The sequence below is a fragment of the Pinus tabuliformis genome, chromosome Q (assembly GCF_031772625.1).
Source record: "Pinus tabuliformis cultivar Carrire ecotype Pingquan chromosome Q, CPIR1, whole genome shotgun sequence".
In the NCBI taxonomy this organism is placed as follows: domain Eukaryota; kingdom Viridiplantae; phylum Streptophyta; class Pinopsida; order Pinales; family Pinaceae; genus Pinus; species Pinus tabuliformis.
Genome location: NC_142296.1, coordinates 1,211,682,374 through 1,211,706,316, shown reverse-complemented (window position 1 = coordinate 1,211,706,316; position 23,943 = coordinate 1,211,682,374). Strand labels below are relative to the sequence as shown.

At 38.3% G+C, this 23,943-nt stretch overlaps 1 protein-coding gene across 3 annotated transcripts in view; it reads left to right on the top strand.

Annotated features, from left to right (window-relative positions):
- LOC149224136 (alpha-glucan water dikinase, chloroplastic-like) overlaps positions 1-23,943 on the top strand; it is a 483,030-nt gene that overhangs the window by 415,529 nt on the left and 43,558 nt on the right. For 2 of the 3 annotated variants that reach the window (XM_089386018.1, XM_089386016.1), the window contains one exon: positions 15,017-15,115. The exons of the other annotated variant lie outside the window; for it this stretch is intronic. In XM_089386018.1, coding sequence (XP_089242144.1) covers positions 15,017-15,115 — 99 coding nt within the window. The remainder of the gene's footprint in view (positions 1-15,016; positions 15,116-23,943) is intronic. 3 annotated transcript variants of the gene reach the window in all.

The window sequence follows — 23,943 nt, the reverse complement described above, 5'->3', positions numbered from 1 at the left end:
CAAAACTCTCAGATGAAGTATGTAAGATATGCGTGACATGTATTTCTTCATTCTGCATCTGCCCTGCTAAGGATGATGGACCAATCTCACAGGTGCCATGAGTTATAACTTGATCTTCAGTGACTGGTGGATTAACCGTGTGAGCATCAATCTGATTATTAATTTCCCTTTTATCCAGGTCACCTTCAATTATCCACTTTTCAGTGGAACAAAGGACCTCATAAAATGATGGAGCTTGCTGTAACAGATAAGGAGGCTCCTGATCTATTGACGTTCCCTGGTTTCTCTCATCCTCTGACCATTGTTGAAACTTCTGAGCTTGTATTTTAATGGCATCTATCTGACTAGAGTGTTCAACCTTCATAGCATTGATTTCCCTGGCATGGTCTTCTTCCATGGTCAATAACTTATTTTGCATAATATTAATTTCCCTATCATGATTAGCTTTCATGGTCGTCATATTTTCCTCTAAGCTTGATAACTTTCTTTGCATAAAACTAATTTCTGTGTCATGATTAGTCTTCATGGCCTCAATTTCCTTAGCATGTTGATTTTGCATGATCTCCATCTCCTTATTGCATTTTTCCAGGTGGGTGCATAAAGTTCTCACATCATTGGCATAATTAGTTTGATTGATCTCCATATTTTTTACCAGCCACATTAGTTCTTGTATAATTTGCTTCTGATCTTCCTTTTCATTGTCAACACTGTTTTTACAATCTGTCCCTGCTTTTCCACTGTCATGGATTTGATCTGCAATGGTACAGGTGGATGGCACATTCTGATATAAACAATTGTCTTGAAATCTTTCATCGACAGCTGGACCTTTTACAAGATTACTTTCATTCTGTTGCACAATTTTAGGGGCACAAGGCGAGCTATCTGGATCACCATATTTATCTTTAAAAGCATCGACAATGTCTTGTAAAGAAGTGAAAGAATCTTCAGGACAATTATTAAACTAGTTCAAAGCATCACCCTTTAAAGAATGGAAAAATAGACGCATTTTGACATCTTCATGATTATATTGAGGAAGTCTACAATATATGATCATTACACAAGTAAACCTGTTTAAATGCTTTCTAACAGTGACTGAATCACCACCTGAGAACAAAAATAATTTAGAAATGGCCTCTTCCGGAAAATCATGGAGATTATTAGTAAAATGACATGGTTTAAACGAATAATCCATGATGAATAATGAGGGACCAAATGGATGATAGAACGATATCTCTGCTCAAGAAAATCAATAGGTGAAAGAAGTGGAGTCGCCACTTGAACAATGAATCTGATTCTAGGATCCAAAAAAGCAACCAACAAGCAGATATGAGGGAGCCTTATTGTCTGGGAAAAATAAATGAAGTGAAGTTGCCACCCAAACAAGAAACGAACTGAAGAGAAGTTGTTGATATGAAAAGATCCAAATGATGCCAAAAAATGTTGAATCTGCTAGCTCAAATGAGATATGAGAAATGAGAAGATGAATGTCGTTGAAAAGCCAGGGACAGAAAAACTCTATCCCCGGCAACGACGCCAAAAAATGTTGTCGCACAAATTGTCAGGACAACACTTAGACCGGGGGTTGTCACCCTGATCCCCGATCTCTCCGTTTAAGCTATATCCCGCGGCTAAGGGGGGTAGACCCTATGGGATGAATGAAGACCAACTGTGGACCAGTTGGGTTGGGAGACAGACAAGGCGATTTAGCACTTGATTGATTTAGAAATTAATGTACCAGTGCCTTATGGAGTTAATGATTAAATGATTATTTATTAAATGCTACAGAAATATGAACTTTATAATTCCATGATTAACAACCATTTATCATCAAATAACCCACGCAGAAAGCAAGATATTCAACAAACGCACAACGCCTTAATGATGGTCCAGCAATTAAACTTCAAGAAGAATCAAATGCTTTAAATGATCAATAAAATTTAAATGCTGACCAGTTACCACTTTCACATAGCTAACTTCAAAATAAACATTAAGTGCGTTTAACTATAGAGAAATGGAACATAGAGACACCAAATGTGAGATTTTCAATTTTTTGTTAAGCTTTTTCAAAATATTTTTTAAATATTTATATTTTTATATAAATAAAACAAAATTAAACTTCACTAAACGAAACGAAACTCAAAATTATTAAATCCTATATATATATATATATATATATATATATATATATATATATCAACCCATTAAAATCTAAAAATTAAAACTTTTATGATTTTTTTTTTTTTAATTTTTTTTAATTTTTATGATTAAAATCAAAATCAAAAGCTAAATTATTAAATAAGACTGAACCAAAACCTTTATATGATTTTTTAGTTTTTATTTTAGGATATATATATATATATATATATATATTATTTAAACAAAATTTAAATCTAAATTAAAACTGCAAAGAAATAAATCTAAAACTAAAAACTTATTAAAAAAAAAATCTAATTCTAAAAAATAAACCCTTTTAACTTTTTTGTTTTTATGAAATTTTTTAATTTTTCATATAAAATTCTAAGTTAAATATACATATAATCTAAATAAACAAAATGAAAACTAACATCTAAACCCTAACTCACATCTAATGCTAATCTTATAAAATTAGAAACTAAATAAAAAAAAGAAAATCGATATATATATATATATATATATATATATATATATATATATTTTTACTTTTTTATATTTTTGATAAACAAAACAGACTTAAATTAAAATTTTGATAAATCTAAAACTAAAAAAAAATTAATAAACCTAAATGAGCTAACGCATATATAGACAACTAAAGGAAAATCAAAATTATTTACTGTTTAAAAAAAACGCAGGTTTGTTGCAGGGTATGACAGCAGAGGAATTTCGAAGCTTGGGGAAATCGCAGAAGGACGCAGTTGCAGCTGTTTGATAATGGAGCGATGGACAAGGATGCATTGGGTTTGCAGGCAACTCGGGCTAGAACTGTGTGGGCTTTTTTTTTGCTGGTTGCGAGAATTTGCATGAAGGGAATGGAGCCTGTGTGAAAGAGAAAATTGAGTGTTGTGCGTGTTGCAATTGTGGGACAGCAAAAGCAGGGTGAAGAGGTAAGGAGAGTTCAATGGCAGGTGCAGGGAAGGGATAACACGCAGAGGAAGGAGGTTAGATGTGTGAATTAAGCCACTGGGCGGAGCAACAATTGGAATACAATGTAAGGTTGAGGAGAAAACAAATTTGAAGCAGTGAATACATAGAGGATAGTAGGCTGATTTGATGGCGTGAGGCGTGGAGGAAGGAGAAGGGATGAACTGACAGCAGGCTAAATGCGGGCACGGACAGGAAATACGCAGCTGAAGAAGGGACTGCGGTGAGCACGAGGGAGCGTAGTTGGAGTTCTTTGTGGGAGAAACGTAAGAACAACAACGTGGGAATGACCAATGTTTGACAAAAGCGAATCAAGGATAGAATTAAGGGATCTGCTGATGATAAGAGAGCTGGGCAGATTTCGAGAGGGTTGGAATAGTGGGAAAATAGCCTAGAAATTTTCCAGATCTTGTAAAAATTTTAAAATCCACACCTAGATGTTAAAAATTCCAAAAAGCTTTTGAGAAAAACAACAATGAACACAAAATCAAAATTTTCCTGCAACGAAGATGAAACCCCAGCAGCAGCTAAATAGATCGGAAAACCCTCTTAAGATTTATCGGGGCTCTTAAAATTTTGAATCCGCTGCTTCAAACTGTTTAATGAAAACCCAACAAAATTTTTAAAATCTGTACCTGCAACCTGCAATGGCAAAAAATAGAACACCCAAAAATAATATATGCAGGAAACAAAACTGAAAATCCTAAATCAACTAAATAATTACAGTATTTACAAACTGAAGGCTCTAGATAACCAGATTTATCGTTATGTCACAAAAATATTTTCAGAATTTAAATTTAATGTGAGATGCTTCAGAAAAACCCTGCATGCATTCATAAAAAAAATTAGATGATAAGCCCGGGATTAAAACTGGCTGGGCTCTTTCAAAAAACGCGACTCAGGAGTTGGCTGGTTCAGCTGAAAACTTCCCCTAACGCCCGGTAAACTCAACACTAAGATTTCCTGCACAGGTTAAAATCAACCATTAACATAGAGGGAGAAAACAATAGTGAAATCCAGATCAAATGGAGATACCTGCCATTATATTTCGGAATCTAAACTATCATTCAAGCCTCAGAGATCAGACAAGATACTTGTGCCCGAATCAATCTTCATCAAGCTAAAATCAATAGCTGAAAATAAAATTATGCAGAAAAATAAAACATCTTACAGCATTTCCAGAAGAGTAACACCAGCAAGATTTCAACCCCAAAGTCTTTCTTTATTGCACAAAAATGACTACATGAGAGCTTTCTTTAGCACTAGACTCGCAGATCCAATCTGATTTCAAATGACCCCTAGCACCCTATTTAAAGGAAAAATTTCCAATGGTCAATTCGAGTGATCCATGTCAAAATGATCTCGACTGTCGATGAGGATCAAGATATCTTTTAATCTCATCTGTTGAAATTTTAATAAATTAAAAATTAAAACTTTGCATTTGTTTTCTCAAAATTTCAGACTTATTTTATTATTTTATTTTATTTTTCAAATTTTTATTTATTTTTTAATTTATGTTTAATTTATTTTTAAATTTTTTATTTTAAATTTTAAATTTTTATCAATTTTTTAATTAGTTATTTATATCTTTTATTTTTTTATTGTTTTTTATTTTTTCAATATTTTGGATCCTCGAACTTAGCCTTTGGAAAAATCACCTAGGACCTAGGACTTAAGACTTATGAGGGGATTAAAACATTTTCTAACCCTCAAGACACTTTACATCATGACTTTTTTACATCTCAAGGGGGAAAACCCATTTGACGTAGACCTTCATAGACCACCTAGTTCTGCGACCAAATATAATCTAGCAGATCAACGCACTAGGACTCCCCTAAGATTTTAATGACAAAATTCATTCCGGCTTTGGGGTTAGGCTGAAGGAAAACTCTGTCGATCATGGATCGGTGAGACAAAAAACCTTCTGGAACATAGATTATCACTAGAAAATTAGGTCCACCTAGGCAATTTACATACATGACTCAGATATGCTAAGATTATTTACAATTTACACATGCAGACCGGGTTTACAACATAGCATGATCAGGTCGACGATGACTGTCAAATGGCGCGGACACGTCGATCAAGTGTTATCCCTTTTGCGAAGAAAAGGGGGTGTACTGCTAAGGGTAGTTGACACGTAGTGGTCAACATGACATATGATGTTCGTATCTTCCCAAGTAGCCGATCCAGGACTATACTTGTCCCACTGGACCTTAATTTGGTCTACCAGACGATTCCTGAGCTGTCGAACTCTACGTTTCAGTATACGTAATGGTTCGAACGATATGATTCCTTCGTTCGATACTTGCAATTCCTTCCATTGTGATTGAAGGTTATGAGATTGATCAACTATGTAATGTCTTAATACAAATACATGAAATACATTATGAACTTTATGCAAGTGAGGTGGCAGTGCAAGACGATAGGCGACAGGTCCAACTCTTTCCATGACTTTAAATGGTCCAATAAATTGAGGTGACATCTTTGTCCCTTTTCCGAATCGAATAGTGCTTTTATTCGGTTTGATGCAGATGAAAACTTTATCCCTTATTTCATACTGCCTATCAGTTCTATGAACATCAACATAACTCTTTTGTATATCCCGTGCTTCTTTTAACCGTTGCCTAATTTGTTTTATCTACTCCTCCATTTCTTGGATTAATTTTGGTCCTACTATCACCCGATCTTCTAACCTGTCCCAACTTAATGGTGTTCTGCAAGGTCTACCATATAATGCTTCAAATGGAGGCATTCCGATTGAGCTGTGGTAACTGTTATTGTATGCAAATTCGACTAAGGATAAGTACTTTTCCTAGTGCGATTGCTGATCCATAACATACATCCTCAACATATCTTCAAGTACTTGATTTACCCTTTTTGTTTGCCCATCAGTTTCAAGATGATAAGCTGTACTTAAATTTAATTAAGTTCCTAAGGCTGTCTGCATGCAAGTCCAGAATCTTGAAGTGAATCATGAATCTTTATTTGATATGATCTTCTCAGCTACTCCATGAAATCTGATAATTTCATTTATGAATACTCTAGCTATGTCAGCAACTTCGTAAGTATCTCTTACGGGAACGAAATGGGCACCTTTTGTTAATTTATCCACTACCATCACAATAGCATTGTGTCTTTGAGAAGTAAGAGGTAGCCCAATGATAAAATCCATAGAAATGATCTCCCATTTGGTCATAGGAATGTCGTGAGGTTGTAAGAGACCTGCTGGATGACAATGATTAGCTTTTACTTGTTGACATTCTAAACATCTTGCAACGAATTGAACGATATCACGTTTCATGCCTGACCAGAAGAAAATTTTCTTGGTATCAGTATACATTTTCTTTACTCCAGGATGTGCACAATATATTGCTCTATGGGCTTCCTTAAGGATGGTGTCTCGAAGATCCCTATTATCAGGAATATACATCCCTCCATGAAATCGTAAGATTCCATCATCTTCTAGTTTATATCCTTCAAACTTAGATTCTTTTAGCTTTTTTACTTTCAAGACTAGATCTTAGCTTTAAATACCAGCTATCTTTTATGAGATGTTCTAGTACTCGTTGCCTTACGTGCACTTTGATAGGTATGAGAGAGAATATCCGGGGTCTTCTGCTTAAAGCATCTACCACTACATTTTCTTTTCCTTTAATATATGATATTCCAAAGTCATATTCACTTAGGAATTCACTCCATCGTCTTTGTATAGCATTCAAGTCTCTTTGGGTGAACAAATATTGTAGACTTTTATGGTTGCTTTTAAGTGTAAAACTTTGCCCCACTGATAGTGTCTCCAAATCTTTAAAGCTAGTACTACAACAGATAACTCTAAGTCGTGAGTAGTGTAGAGTTCTTCATGAGGCTTTAACTTTCTTGAGACATACGCTATTACTCCTCTATCCTGCATTAATACTACACCTAACCCATGTTTGGATGCATCAGTACATACCGTAAAATCTTTGTTCATATCAGGGACTCTTAAGATTGGTGCACTGGTCAATAGTCTTTTGAGTTCAGAGAATGCTTTATTACATTCCTCAGTCCATTCATACTTAACACCTTTACGTTGAAGAGTTGTAATCGACTTTGCAATTTTGGAGAATCCTTCCACAAATCTTCGATAGTAACCGGCTAAACCCATAAAGCTTCGTACTTCATGTGCGTTTTTCGGTATTGGCCATTCTATGATTGCTTTTACCTTCTCAAGGTCTACTAAGATCCCTTCACCTGATATGATATGACCTAAGTAATGAATCTTTTCCTGAAAGAACGAACACTTGGATAACTTTCCATATAACTGGTGTTTTCTGAGGTAGGATAATACTATACGTAAATGGTCTTCATGCTTTTTCTCATTCTTGGAGTAGATGAGTATATCATCTAAAAAGACTTGTACAAATTGATCAAGATATTTGCGGAAAACACTGTTCATAAGATTCATGAATACTGCTGGTTCATTAGTTAATCCAAATGGTACCACAGTAAATTCATAATGCTCGAAGCGTGTTCGGAATGCAATCTTAGAAATATCGCTTTCGGAAATCCTTAGTTGATGATAGCCTGATCAAAGATCAATGTTTGAAAAGATAGCAGCTCCTTTCATTTGTTCGAAGAGGTCATCAATTCGAGGCATAGGATATCGATTCTTTATTGTAGCTCGATTCAAGTCTCGATAATCTATGCATAGTCTTAAGGATCCATCATTCTTCTTGAAAAAAAATACAGGAGCAACCCAAGGTGATATACTGGGTCGAATATGTCCTATATCCAATAGTTCCTTTAATTGAATTTGTAATTCTTGAAGTTCTGGAGCTATCATTCTATAAGGTGTTTTAGAGATTCGTTGAGTACCAGGTTTCAATTCTATTGTGAGGTCTTGCTGTCTTTTAGGGGGTAATCCTAGTAGTTCCTTTGGAAATACATCTAGAAATTTGGCTAACACTGGATATTGTTTTAAGGATGGTCCTTTTTCTTTACTTACTTCTTGAATTACATATGCTTAACAACCTTTCCTTAAGTAACGTTTCATTTTCATTGTTGATACTTAGTGTAAAGATACTTTTCTCTTGATACCTTGAATTTGGATTGCCTCTCCTTCATTATTTATACCGAGAATTCTTTTCCCATAACAGTCTACCCAAGATTGATGAGCTTCTAACCAATCCATACCTATGACGAGATCATAAGTTCCTAGAGTTGTAACATAAACTTTCAATGTAGTCGAGCAGACTCGTAGAATTTTGCATTGATCCACACTTCAGTCTATGGATTGGAGTTCTCTTGAGGCCATTTTTACCTGTCTGAAATCATTTTGCCTGCGAGCTGCCAGCCCACATTTATTTAATGCATATGACGAAATGAAACTATCTGTGGCACCAGTATCAAATAAAATTTTGAATTTTATACCATTGATAATACTTGAGGATTCCACTACAGTGGACTGGTGTGCTGCTTGATTGTTGTTGACTACTGCATGGATTCTATGATTGCCTTGAGTATTTGATATTGGTTCTTTTTCTGCCCTTCAAAATATACTTGATGAAGCTTCTGGACAATCACATTGAAAATGTGGTCCTCCACATCCCCAACAATTTACCTGGGTCAGTCCTCTTGAATCATATTGTGAGTTTCTAGATAAAGAGCTTCGCCCTCTCATACCGATTCCTCTCGAATTTCTTCCTCTATTAGCAGTTCCACGAGATTTCCATGGACTTGTGTTTGATGATTCAACGGCTATAGTATTAACTGCCATGGGAGCTCTTGCTCCTACATTTCTTACGTAAATCTATTACCATAAGGTGGTTTTGAGCTACCTCCCCTGAAGAAATTTCGGGGAGTCTTTCGTGAAAACCCAAATTGTAGAGGTTCTGCTGGTATGACATCCTTTTTAGTTCCTAGATGATCTTCTGCATAACGACCACATTCTACCGCCTCAGCTACTGATGATGGTTTCCACATCCTAACCAAGGCCCTGATGCGAGGATTTAACCCAAATATGAAGCGTTCAACTTGATGTTCATCAGAATCTAAGTAGTGAATTATTTCACAAGCTCCATAAACCTTATTTCATGTTTTTCCACTGATTTATTACCTTGAATTAATGTATGAAAGGCTCCGCTTGTTGTTCTTGAAAATATGGAGGTAAATACTTAGCACGGAATCTTTCCTCAAACAATTCCCAAGGGACATTATCCATTGTGAGGTGTAGTTGTTTTTCCGGATTTCCCCACCAAATCAAGGCCCAAATCAAGGCACTTTCCTTTAATTGAAATATAACAATTTTTGTTTTTGCAGAAGAAGGGTACTCTCTTAATTTAAAACATCTGTTCATTCCTTCTAACCATGCCTCCGCACGTTCTCCAGCTCGACCTCCTGAAAATTCTGGGAGTTTAATTTTCTAAAACTCCATATAAATATCTTCCTTTTATCTTTTATACTCAAAATTCTTTGGTTCTACTGAATTGGTTGCTAAGGGTTGAGGTTCTTCTTTGGTCTTAGCCATTGTTAACCCTTTTATTGTTTCCAATAAGGCTTCTAATGAGTGCATTATCACGGTCAACTCTCGTGCTGGAGCGATTGGTGTTGAAGATGGTCTCGATGGAGGCGATGATGATGGTGGTGGTGATGGAGATGGTGATGACGACGGTGGTGGCATTAATGACGGTGATGCTACCCAATCACATCGTTGTCGCTCATATGTCCTTACCATTGTAATGTTTCCTGTATACATAATAAAATTTGTAAAAATTTGAGGTATACTTTCAGATTTAACAAATAGTTTTGCAATTTTACATTTACAAATGGTTATAGTTTTTTTGCGATTTTTACCTGCTAGGCAAATCTTACTGGTACCGAGGTCAAGGAGGGTGGTCTCGCAACCTCCTTGTCCTAATGCAGGGAATCCTATCCTAATGCGTAATAATACTTTTCTAATGCATGAGCTTTTTTTTTTTTACTGATTAATTAAACAGTATTCTTCTTCATTATTATAAATGAATAATCTTCGCAAATGGGATGTGGCCCGTCCAAAAATATGATATTAAATTATAATTCATCAAATTTATTAAGTCCAAAGGCCCTATCTAAATAATGTATAGTATAATAACCATTTCTTTGTCTCCGTAATGTTTTCTTTAATTAATTACCTTGTAGCTTAAATTGATATCATCATTTAATCTAGTTGTTTTGGACTCTTACTGAATTTGTAATGACAACCTAAAAAAAAAAAATTTAAAATATAATTATTTTCAATTCCATCCAAATCATAGAATTTATTTAATAAATTCGCTATGGTAAGGTCGGCGGTTCAAAACCCCGGCCCAATACTTTCATATTTTATATCGCATACATTCTTAGTTGTGTTATGTTGGCATAAGGCATGAACATGCGTGTGAATGCATTTTTCTTCCTGTGTAACTGGGGGTTGATTATATGGCCAAGTGGTGGGTTTGTTATATCCAACGAACCATCATTTTATTACATTTTCTTTAGTATAACCGACGCTCCAACATTCAGTATCATTATATATAAAAAGGTTGAACATCTCGGCACGTAAATTGGAATCAAATTCCAGGCCCAAATATGTCTTTAAAATATGGCCTGTAGCTGCCCGCTTGTTGCCACAATGATGCCGGTGCTCAATTATATGAGTATTACAATTGCAGGGTATTCAAAACACTCTAATGCAAACAACGCCATTCCTGCGCAAAGTAGGGTTCCAGGGAGAATCTTCACATGAGTTTGACGTCCAATACGGCAGTGGAATGCTATCATTCATAAAATCGTTATGAGTGCGAAGTTTGAAATGTTGCTTGCCGAGGACGACCCGCACCCACATTAAGATATCATTCATATAATCGTATAATCATATATAATTGTATATCATATATTTTAAATGACCTGCACACGCATTAAGATATTTAAGGACTGTAATTAATTTAATATATGCTTACAATATGAATTAAGGTTCGACTCCGGCGGTTTACACATTTGACACCTGATTCATTGCTTGACATCTTAATTCATCGCTTAACACCTTGATTCATGGCTTGACACCTTAATTCAAAATAAAATTATTTCCTTGGCCATGATAACCAAGTTTGGTACGTGCATCTGCATGATGCGGTGTGGGTATATTCAATAAGTTAATTGCCTTTCAAATTTGCTTGCCATTATTTAGAATGGCAGGGATATCGTGTGCGGCTTTCAGAGCTTAGGTGGCATTTCAAATTGGATTTTGTATTCCGCAATCACACGGTGCAACGGGACTCTCTAGCAGCCAAGCTTGCAGTTAAAAGCTCTCAGAGAAATAGACCTATTGCTACTCAGAGGTCGAGGTTGATGAAGGTGCGAAGGAATTTAAATTCATCCAAGGGTAATCTGCCGCCTTTACTGGTAAATTATTTCATAGCAAGAATAGCTTGGGGTTGAAAAATGCGAATACAATCCTTTCAGTCAAATTCAATACGGGGTCCAATCAGATATTACTTCAAGCACAATATGAACCAAATATCAAGTGCTTCTGCGTCGTTTTCCAGTGCATTTGGGAGAATATTGGTAACCAAGGATTTAAGCTGGTGCAGAATGACTATCTAAAGCCATTTGCAAAGAATGGCTCTGCTAACAGAATGATGATGAGGAGTTGGGCAACCAAATACGTAGCTGGAATCCTTTTGTCGGAAAATCTGGGAGTGGTTCAAGTGTTGCAGCCAATTATGATCTGAGATTGTTCTTCGAGCTAAACAAGTAGTCCTCAGTTGGCTGAGCAAAGGAATTTAATGAAAACTCAAAGTAGACTTTTAACTGAATCACAGTATAAGGATTCAATTCTCAGTGGATGGGTTAAGCTTAGATATTTCCTCAGTAACTAATTTATTTAGAGCTTCCACTAATTTAAAAGTGACACTGATAGAATGCTTCTTTAGCAACCTGTGTAATTGTGATTAGCATAAAGGATTTGGCTAGATTTGGACTTGTTTTACAAGACAAGAAAGTGCAACCATACTTTAGATCTGGAGATATCATGGCCATTTAAGTGAATAATATAATTGTGTATCTCTTCTGTAATTTTTTTTTTTTTATTTGCAAATCTTGTCCTATATTAACCTACATAATGCAGGTGGACATTTATATGGTTAAGCCTTTTCATGTTTTACACTGTTTTAATGTGAGAAATTTGTCCTGTTTATCCAGAAGATTCATGAAGCATCTTGAGGTGTGAAATCACATACTGTATATTGTTTCTTCTGATGCTATTGATGTTGTGTATCTCAAGCTTTGTGAGGTTGATTAATTGTGGTTCTCATTCTTTGCTTCCATATTTACTGTACAGACTTTTGGCTCTGAAATCCGGACTTAACAAATCCGAGAGTTTGAACTTGGCTCTGATACCAAATGTAAAGCCTGTAAATAATTAAACAACTATTTTCCCCTGAACAGATTATGAAATCTACCAAATGTAAAGCCTGTAAATAATTAAATAGCTATTTTCCCTAAACAGATTATGAAATCTTCATGAACCTATTATAAAATTTAACAAAATTTCATGTATCAAATTGATTGATTTGATGAGAAGGGCCTACCTAGTTTCCTGCGTATGAAGAGGCTTCAGTTTCTTGTGGATGAAGAGGCTTCAGATTGTTCCAGCTTTCGCTCCTGTTACCAAAAGACCATAACCACCCAGCCAAACTAAGTACAACCTAGGTACTCAGTCCAGATTGCTTCTCAATAGCTGTAATCTATTCCCCCATGTCCAAAAACTTAAGAACAAACAAGGCTCCATCTTTACTGTTGATCACTTCGTGTTACTGTACTTCCTCCAACCACCCTTTCAAAATTCGTTTCTTTTCACCCCTATTCTCAAGATAACCTACCTTCTTTTAAATCTCCATTCACCACCTCCCTCCATCTCTGTGTCCAAATTATTGATACGTGTTGATTTTATAAAACAAAATCTAATTTGATTTGGTGATTTTATTTGAATATCTAAATTTGATTTAATAAAGTTCATTTATTATTTTAATGATTTAATTTAATTTATAATTTTAATTTAATTAACTCTATTTAATTTCATAAATTTTAATTTACAAATTAAAATTTTAACATTAAAACTAACATTTTTTGTTCGTTTGAGGGTTTATTATATATATATAGTGCATTACATATGGGTCCATGCATATGTAGCTATCGTATGGAGGCCTTGTTTGTATGCTAATACTTGTATTTTATTTATAGCTATAGGTGGGTCATTACACAATCAATCCAACAAATGGATGTGGATAATAGGGGAAACATGGAAGGTGGAAAGTATGGATTACCTTGGGCATGCTATATCAATAAGAGTCTCCTATTAGTGCCCCTCCTGAAGGAAAGACCTCAGGGGAGGTCACACTAGACTAAGGGAAAAGGATAACCTCTTAGGTGAAGCATGGGAACAAGGATACAATTTGCAATTCCTAGAGGTATGGTAGTTGCAACTGGGTGTAAGCATCTAAAAAATACCCTCAAAACCAAGTGAGATCACCATCATAGGTAAAATAACCATAAGAGTATCACAATGGTCCATATCTAATGCAAAAGGCACAAAAGTACTTCACACAAGCATCATCTTCACATGTATTCCTAGCTTATAATTTGTAAACAAGTTACCATGCTTATATGTGGGAGGGTTATCAAAAGGCCCTATTAGGTACTTCCAACAATAAAAGGATGAACAATTCCTAGGTTGACCCATTAATCAATAGGTGCAAGTGGTTAGTGATATGGTAGGGGTTTACTTCATGGAGGATGCCACAGTCTTTGTATTGACTATCAATTTCCATCATCATGGAGCAATCATGGGACCTAATTTTCCCCTTTCGTTGGTCCATTTTCACCACCCGTCTTGTGCACCTTTTCCTTTATTGATTTCCTTATTTTGCATAGCTTGGGTTATGTTAACTCATGTATCGCCCCTTTACTATAAGGTTTGCAAAGTGTTGCAAATCCTATATCCTTGTGTTAATAAAAAAAAATTAAAGTAGGTGGGGTGCCCTAGGAAAAGTCATCGCTAACACCACACACATAAGACCACACTCATGTAGCATAACGGGTAACACTCCATACCAAGAGTCAACCCTCCTTTGCACAATGCAACCATCCTTTTAACTAATTAAAGAAGGTAGATTCCATTGGTTGTTTCACACTCAATAGTGCTTGTGCTTCTACCTTTCAACATCTAAAACCATCTGATTGTTTTCAAAATAATTCTTTTCTCACTAAAGAAATGACATATTGTTCTACATCCAAGGTTATTGACATCAAGGATCATGTTCTATTTATGTCCAACATGTTGATTTCTACAAGAAAGGTATAACTACAAAAAGTATCTTTGGAAATCTCCAATAAATCCTATATACCAAAAGAATGTATTAATTTACTATCATCGCCATAATTTTATATGACCATTCACAAACCTAGCTTTCCCACTATTCTCTTTGTTGGTGCCACACTTTTGTCCCTTCTTTTGAGAATGCAAGTTTGAGGTATACATTTTTTTCTAGTTTTGGGTACACCATTTATAATGATCCATTAACATTGTACATGCACAAGCTTGTAGTTTTCAATGGCTTGTTGGGATTGTCTCCATGGTATTAAATTTTTTGATTTTTTTTTCTAGCATTGCCTTGAACAATATCAACCATGTTTTCCTTTAAATTAATTCTACATGTTGTATTGTGAAAGAATATTTTTCTCTGTGATTTGGAATTCCCTTGTATTATCATGGTCCACCTTTCATTAACACTCTAAAACACTAGAACTTCTAATGCTTGTATTCTAATGGTATCTGTGCAGTAGTGGTATTCTAATTAAAAAAACATTATATTTTAGCCACTAACAAATTTTTATCTAGCAGATCAATGGATTGAAGACCAAAATGCAAAATGCAAAAATGCCATGGCCAGGTGATGAGGGTGAAAAGCGATGGCAACAAGCTTGGATGGCAATAAAGAAGGTAATAACTTGATAAAGAAATCATTTATTGTGAATGTAGTATGTACCTTAGATTTGTTGTACAATGATGTTCCAACTAGCCTTCAAAAGAAATAGAGTGAAAAAAAAAAAACACTTTTTGTGAATTTATATATATAAACTAACAATTCAAGGAAACATAAAAAACACATGGGAATTAATTTTATAGATTTTATTACTACACTTGTTAAATTTTCTTAGGGAAACATTGTTCTTTGCTTTGATAATTTCATTTCATCATTAATACATTAAGTTCGCCCCATATCATCATTACATTATTCAGATCTACACCATTATACATCATCATATGCAATTACATAGAAAGAAACAACATCACCATCATCATCAATGCAACAGAACATAAAAGGAACAGTAGAAAAATCATGCACACACATAGATGTTGAAATTTCTAAGTCTGACACGTCAGAAATTCCTACTGCATTATCTGGTTTATTATCTCCTACTTGTTATTTCCATTAACAAGTTATTTATAAATATAAATACCAAAATAAACACAAATGCAGCCTCAACACATATACAGATCAACAACTGAAATAACTGAGACAATCACACAAGGGACACTGTTATTTTTGGACAATCGTCCCCGAAAAAACCCAATGCGGGAAAACCGGTGCAACAGATATGAGGGTTTTATTATTATGTAGTTTCTGAATACAACTAGGGTGCCAGAAATGGCTCACCCTTCAGAAAATTTCCTTGGCAGAAGTACCTCTCCTTGGAGACAGTTATTCTGGTTGATCACCCAACGGATGATCGATCCCACCGCAACTACGACAGCTCCTTAGCTAGACAGTGAAAGCTGCTCCAAGCTTATCCACTGCTTTGCGTCACTTTTGAGGGACTGCATCACCCTCTCAGCCCCAGTCTGCCACATGAAAATATCTAGCATTGCCTCTTGGCCATGCGTCAACTCTGCTAGCCTCTGCGCAGCCACTGCTGCCTCTGCATCAACCACTTGGCTCTCTGCATCAACGCTTTGCGTCACCCACGCTGGCCTCCTTAGCCTCTGCATTAGCCTTCCCAGGCTTTGCGCTATCTCTCTGGTACTATCTTTACTCTCTGCTATGTATTCCTACCCCTCGCTGCAACAGATCACTGGTTCAATTCTCTCAGCAAACCCTGCTCCAGAAAATCAAACTAACTGATCAATTTGGTGTATCTCCAACTGACCCTCAAGCCTCCTCTTATACTTTTCCTGTTGAGTCTTCAACAGCCGAGATTAAGTCCCTAATCAATGACTAAGATTAGATTTGGCTTGATCCTCGTCTCTTGGAACCTTCTAACCCAAAATTATATTAATACACATTAATATTTTAATTTTCCTAAGTTTATACTTAGGACCCCATTAAAAATATTAATTATTTTAATATCTCCTCATCCGGGTAGAATTTCTCCAAACGATTTCTAGGTTTTGGAGGTCTCATGTGCTTTAGCCTCTCCACCAATTTTCATGGCTAGAGCATAGTCGATGCTACCAAAATCAACACTGCCTCTTAGAAAGGAATGTGCTCTAGTAATGTTTCACCATGGAAACATCACACTGATCCTTCACACCGGTACCTGTGTTTATGCTTGGGATGCTGCCTCACATCATCTGCACTGCTGCTTCCTATACTGCTTCCCATGACACTGCCACTGCCACTGCTACATCTGTACTGCAGCTCCCTCTCAATATGATTCCCATGATGCCCCTAACATTGCCACTACTAACAGCTGCACTGCAACTTAGTCACTGAGAAGTAGGGAACTAACTTCTCCCAAATACTGACGTCCCAGTCAGTCTAGAAGCCTCGTGAAATTGAAGCTGCCTCTGCTGCTATCTTGTGCTCCCTCTGCTACCACTGCGCTGCTGCATACACCTTTGTGCCTCTCGCACTGCTGCAACCTCTACTGCGCTACCTCATATTTTGCACCCAAGCACTGCCTTGCTGCTCCACTACACTTTGCCCCACTCGACCCCTGTCATCCTACTACTGTCGTTAAGGGCTCCTGTAGCCAGATATGATCCAAGAGTTTGGGCACCTAAAGGATCCTGCCCCTAGTATGTATTCCTCCTGACTACTACTTGATGTCTTCCCACCTCTTCTCAGAGACCTCTTTCTCCACCTTAGCTGGAGCTGCCTTTGAATCGGAAGCCTCTCCCTTGTTTTTCTTCCTGGGACATTGGTACGCATAATGTCCCATCTCCCCATAATGGAAGAACTTCACCTTCGAGATGTCCTTCTTCTTCCTCTTCCCTTGTTGTCCCGCAAATGCTAGAGCTGCATCCTCCTCCTCCTCTTTCTTCATTCGACCTCCCTTGCTACTACTCCCCGCCTTAGTCATCCTCCTGATCTCTTCCTGGCGAAGAGCTACCCACATCTCCTCCCAACTGGGAAGAGTAGCCCTGCCCAAAATACTTTGGACAAATGTCTCCCACTCCTCAGAGACTGCATTCAAGGCAGTCTTGACCATAAATTCTGGATCCAGTGTAGACCCCACGAAAGTAAGTTGGTCGTGAATCTCCTGCAACCTGAGAAGGAATGGATCTATCTGCTCTCCCTTTTGCATCTAATATGACCACAGTTGATTCTCCAATAGCATCTTCTGCTGCACGGAAGAGCCCTGATATAAGGTGGTCAGGGTGTCCCACATCTCCTTTGCTGTGTTCTTTTCAGCAATATGTGGTATGACATGATCTTTGACCCCGTCTAGGATCATGCACTTCGCCCTCGCCATTGCATCCCCATACTTCTCATTCTCAGTTGGGTCAACTTGGATAGCCATGGTTCTCAAGGCAAAGTCCTTGATGCGATGTCGATCTAGGACGGCCAAGATCCTGGCCTTCCAGATGACAAAGTTGGAAGCCCTGTCCAACCTGTCTTGATCCCTTAGTCTGTTCACTTCCATTTTAGCTCCTCTTTTGGACTCCCTCTGAGTCTTGACTTCCTGTTAAAATTGGCAACTAGGGCTAAACTCCATGTGGGTCATCTTATTTATGGCAGCTGATATTTTTATTGGATCCCTCTCATCGAGAGGTGTAGGATTGATCTAAAGATCATCCGATTTCGACAAGTATTCATGGAGTTATGAATTTAATTATGTTATAAGTCAAATTGTCAAGTCGGCCAGCAACTTGAGTAGGCTCAGAAGCCCAATAGACATGCCTATTCATCATCTACTTTTTAGTATAAATAGAAGAGGACTTGACGTCATTTGTCACACACACACTCACTCTTGTGATCTCACTTCATCCTGTTTTGGGTTTGATGAAGATGAGAGCTAGAGGGAGTGCCCTAGGGTATACACTGCCCTAGATAACATGCCTTAGATCTAAATGCAGTCATGGGAGAATAAGTTCTACGTTGCTCAAAAAGTCGGGAAAGTCGGGAAAGCTAGAACTGCCGGAAAAGCTGGAAAAGCCAGAAAAGCTGGAAAAGCCGGAATTACCGAAAAAGCCGGAATTTTCAGAAAAGCCGGAAAAGCTGGAACTGCTAGAACTGTTGGAAAAGTTGGAACTGCCAGGAGAGCCGGAAAAGCCGAAAAAGACGGAAAAGCCGAAAAATTCGGAACTGCCGGAAGAGCCGGAACTGCTAGAAGAGCCATAAAAGTCGGAGCTGTCAGAAAAACCAGAAAAGCCGGAAAAGTCGGAACTGTCAGGAAAACCAGAAAAGCCGGAAAAGTCGGAACTGTCGGAAAAGCCGGAAAAGCTAGAATTGCCAGAACTGCTGGAAATGCCGGAATAGCCAGAATTGCTGGAACAGCAGGAGCATCTATCTCCGAAGGAGAGCAACATGCAAGGGACAACTAACTAACATTGGGACAATTGTATGGTACTTAGCAACAAGCTAAGGACAATAAGCATGCTAGGGACAACAAGCAAGCAAGGTGCAGCCAACACATAGGTCAGGATGGCAACATGGTGCAACAATGGCACATAATGCAGTACAGTGATGGGTACAGTCATGATTAATGAAGCGTGATGAGATGCAACATAGTCATGATGGGTGCAGCATGGTGTAGTGCGTTGAGATGCAGCGTGATGATGAAATGCAGCACAACGATAGGTGAAGGAGTCACCTTGGAGAATCAGTTGAAGCAACATGTCTTCAACTGATCTCATGTATCATCTTCTTAGAGATGATCTATGCTCTTATCTAGATAAGTCAAAGTGTTGACTTCTATTGTAAACGTACTCTCTCTCTCTCTCTCTCTCTCTCTTTGTTGAACTATTGAAGAACATATAAGAAGAATTGATCAAGGGTTTCCCCACATTGGGGTTTGTCCCTGGCTAGCGCAACATCTTGTGTCCTCTTGTCTTGGCTTGTCTTCTGCGATTTATGTTTATGTTCTATCTGCAATTTACTTTAATGTTGATGTGATTGCTGACTGTAAAAATTAAATAAATTGCTCTGGCATAGAACATACCTAAAATTAACACTTCCCTTATGGAAATCTCCCTCTAAGTCCTGATTTCCCTCTTGGAAATCCTTTGGCCAGCTGTCAAACCGCTCCTCTCCAATCCTCCTTGCAACTGCAACTCAGATATGGATTTCTTGGCTGGAAATCCGTCAAGGTGGAGACTCCCTATACCTTGGTTCCATCTCCGTAGACACTGTTCTGCTTAAACAGAAACAACATCCGACCAACTCCTCAAATCACAATGTGCCCATAGTGCCCTAAGCCCCAGTATCTGAAGAAACTGAGCCTTTCAGGCTCTACGCAATCTCGACAACAGTTGAATCTGCACCTCCTGGCCACAGCATCGATCCTTCCTGGCTGAGAAAGATGACCGGGCACTGCGTAGGTTTGATCTGCCCCTCTTTGCCTCTGTGCTAATCCTCCTCCTGGCTTGAAATGATGACGCAGGCTCTGCGTCACTTCCTCTCTAGTTGCTTCTGCTCCGGAACAATGTTGTCTCTCGGGACCGCTATTACTACTCCAAATTATTTAGATTCTTGCTGGTGCCTTCAATTCTCCTGTGATTTGCAATGCTCTAATACCATGTTGAAATTTCTAAGTTTGACATGTCAGAAATTCCTACTGAATTATCTGGTTTATTATCTCCTACTTGTTCTTTCCATTAACAAGTTATTTATAAATATAAATACTGAAATAAACAAAAATGCAGCCTCAACGCATATACAGATCAACCACTGAAATAACTGAGACAATCACACAAGGGACACCATTATTTTTAGACAATCATCCCCAGAAAAACCCAATGTGTGAAAACCGGTGCAACAGATATGAGGATTTTATTATTATGCAATTTCTAAATACAACTAGGGTGGCAGAAATGGCTCGCCCTTTAGAGAACTTCCTTGGCAAAAGTATCTCTCCTTGGAGACATTTATTCTGGCTGATCACCCACTGGATGATCGATCCCACAGCAACTATGGTAGTGCCTTAGCTGCACAACGAAAGCTGCTCCAAGATTCTCCACTGATCTACATCACTTTCCAGGGATTGCATCACCCTATCAGCTCTAGTCTACCCCACAAAAATCTCCAGCGCTGCCTCTTGGCCCTGCATCAACTCTGCTAGCCTCTGCGCAACTATTGTTGCCTCTGCGTCACCCACGCTAGCCTCCTCAGCCTCTGCACCAGTCCCAGCTACCTCTGCGTCAGCCTTCCCAGGCTTTGCGTTGTCTCTCTGGTACTATCTTTGCCTCTCTGCTATGTATTCCTACCCCTCACTGCAATAGATCACTGGTTCGATTCTCTCAGCAAACTCGGCTCCAGACAATCGAACTGACTAATCGATTTGGTGTATCTCTAACTAACCCTCAAGCTTCCTCTTATACTTTTCTTGTTGAGTCTTCAATGATCAAGATTAAGTCCCTAATCAATGGCTAAGATTAGATTTGGCTTGATCCTCGTCTCTTGGAATCTTCTAACCCAAAATTATATTAATACACATTAATAGTTTAATTTTCCTAAGTTTATACTTAGGACCCCATTAAAAATATTAATTATTTTAATATCTCATCATCTGGGTAGAATATCTCCAAATGATTTTTGGGTTTTGGAGATCTCATGTTCTTTATCCCCTCCACCAATTTTCATGGCTAGAGAACATCCAATGCTACCACAAATCAACAATAGAGACACCTAGATTGGTCCAAGACCAGGGCAAAACCCACTATGGGGACAACCCTTGCAAATCTTCTTCTTAGGTCGTCATGAAATGATGCAGAAAAAGAGAGTACAATGATCCTTAAATTTATCTATGCAACAAAACAATAATGATATCCATGAAATAGATCTAATCATACTAGGAATCAAAATCCTCATACTAATGACTGTAATGTGCTGTCACAAACTGATGTCAATTGTTGTATACTGTTGTCATTGTGTCGAATGCTGTTGAGCATTGTTGTCACTATCAATGAGCCCAATACATATGTTTATAGTGGATACTAACAAATCAGATCTACAGATCTGTATAACAACAGAGAGAAACCCAGATATACTAGATCACTGAAGCCAAGATGTCAAACCCTAGATCTGAACTCTGGTCACTCTCATAAACACTGTTTGTGTGCAACCGAAACTCCCTAGTCGCTCTCTCGGATACTGTGTGAGGGAGACTGTGACTGCTCGGTCACTCTCAGGAAGACTCCGTCCGTGCAAGTGGGGTGCAACACACATAAAACCCTTGGTCGCTCCCTTGAAGTTACTTTGCATGCTTCCAAGATGGCATGGTCAAACTCAGGACCATTCTCTGTGAGTGACCGGGAACCGATACCTCCAAATCTGTCTCTGAAGCCCAATTCGCTACCTTAAGCCTTTGTGCTAGCATCTATGGGTCTTTGGTCACTCTCATAGGCTTGTGTGCCAAGGTCCATGGTCTAAAATACTCAGTTCTGTGCCAGCGTCCGAGATCCAGAAAACCCTAACCCAGAGTGAACATTTCGCCTGTGATTTCGGATCCTTGTGTGTACTCCTGTGCAAACCAAGACAAAAGAGAAGAGAAGATGTGTCCAAAAGATCTTGAGGTCTCTTATATTTATAGGTTGTTAAGTTATGGTATGTTCTATGCTTAGAGCAGTTTACTTATCTTTCTTATTATTATCCATAGATTAGCAATCACATGTACATTAAGTAAAGTGCAGATAGAACATTTAAACGATCAACAGAAAACAAGCCAAGACAAGAGACACAAGTTGTGGCGGCTAGCTAGGGACGAACCCCAATATGGGGAAACCCTTTGATCAAATCTTTTTTTATCTTCAATAATTCAGCAGAGAGAAATAGTACAAAGATCTGATTTATATCAGCAGCAACAAACCCTAGATCAAACTCGTCAAGTTTCCACCGGTGAGTCGTTCACCGTGCACCAGTCCAAGACTTCGTCGTGCACTAGTCCAAGACTTCGCCGTGCATCAGTCCAAGACTTCGCCGTGCACCAGTCCAAGACTTCGCCGCGCATCAGTCCAAGACTTCGCCGTGCACCAGTCCAAGACTTCGAACGACCTGTTTTGGTTCGGGTGAGAGGAGAGAGAAGAGACTGCGCAGGAGAGAGAAGAGACTCTTTTTCTACACAGGAGAGAGAGAGATATGATGAGAAGTGAGTGACCAAATGAGGAGGAGTCATCCTGTATTTATATCCAAACGTTGAAGGTGAATAGATATGTCTGTTGGGCGTCTAAGCCTACATAAGTTGTTGGTGAGATCTCCGAATGGAGACACTCAATGCACTAAATAGTGCTGCAGACTAGCTAAACAGCCAACGTGCTTCTAAGTCGAAGTGACTATCTCAAATGCACATAATCGAATACCAAAATGAGGAAGCTCCTCTCTCCTTCATAGCCTTTGCCTCTCTCAATCCCAAGGCTCACCTTCTCCAGCGTAATCCCTCTCTTGCCACGTGTTTCTTCCCTTCTGCGCAGTCCCTCCAAGTGTCTGCGTGGGCTCCATTTCTGCGTCCCCCTTCTGGCCCTCTTGGCTCCCCTTTAAGTCACAACGTTGTGCTACTAGGAAGTGACTTTTATTCTAAAAGTGAGTCATGTCCCTTTTCCCTCACTTTTTTATTCATAAATAACTATAGAAGATAAAATTAAGCAAAATTGAATATTCCAATTAGCTATGGCTAATTAGGAATATTACAGTCTCCCCTAGCAAAATGTTGCTTGTCCTCAAGCAACTGAAATGATGGATGTTGCAAGATTTTCTCACTCTCCCAAGTGGCATCCTCATCTGGCAAATTCTTCCACCTCACCAAGAATTTTTGGACCGTCCTGCTCCGCAGCTGCCTCTCCCTGGTATCAATAATAGCCTCTAGCTGCAACACCAAATGCCCCTCATCATCCATGGGTGGTAGCTCATCTGTCACTGTCACCTGCTGCCCCAATGCCTTCTTCAGGATGATACATGAAAAAAGTTATGAATCTTGCTGCCTTGGGGCAGCTCCAACTCATATGCAATCTGTCCAATCCTGTGTATCACCCTGTATGGCACATAAAAGCGGGACTTGAGCTTTTCAACCCCCTTCTGCTTCAGTGACGACTGTCGGTATGGCTGTAATCGTAGGTAGACCATGTCCCCTACCTCAAACTGTCTCTCCACCCGACCCCTGTCAGCATACAGCTTCTGCTGGTCCTGTGCTGTAGCCATGTTATCCTTGAGAGCTCGGAGGATATCCTGACTCTCTTGGATCCAAATCTTGGCTCTCAGAGCCTTGCTATCACCAAACATCATGTCAACAAAAGATAAAAGATGATACCCATACAAAGCATAGAATGGTGACATACCAATGGACATGTGATGTGTAGTGTTGTAGCAGTACTCCCCTAGATGCAACCACTTC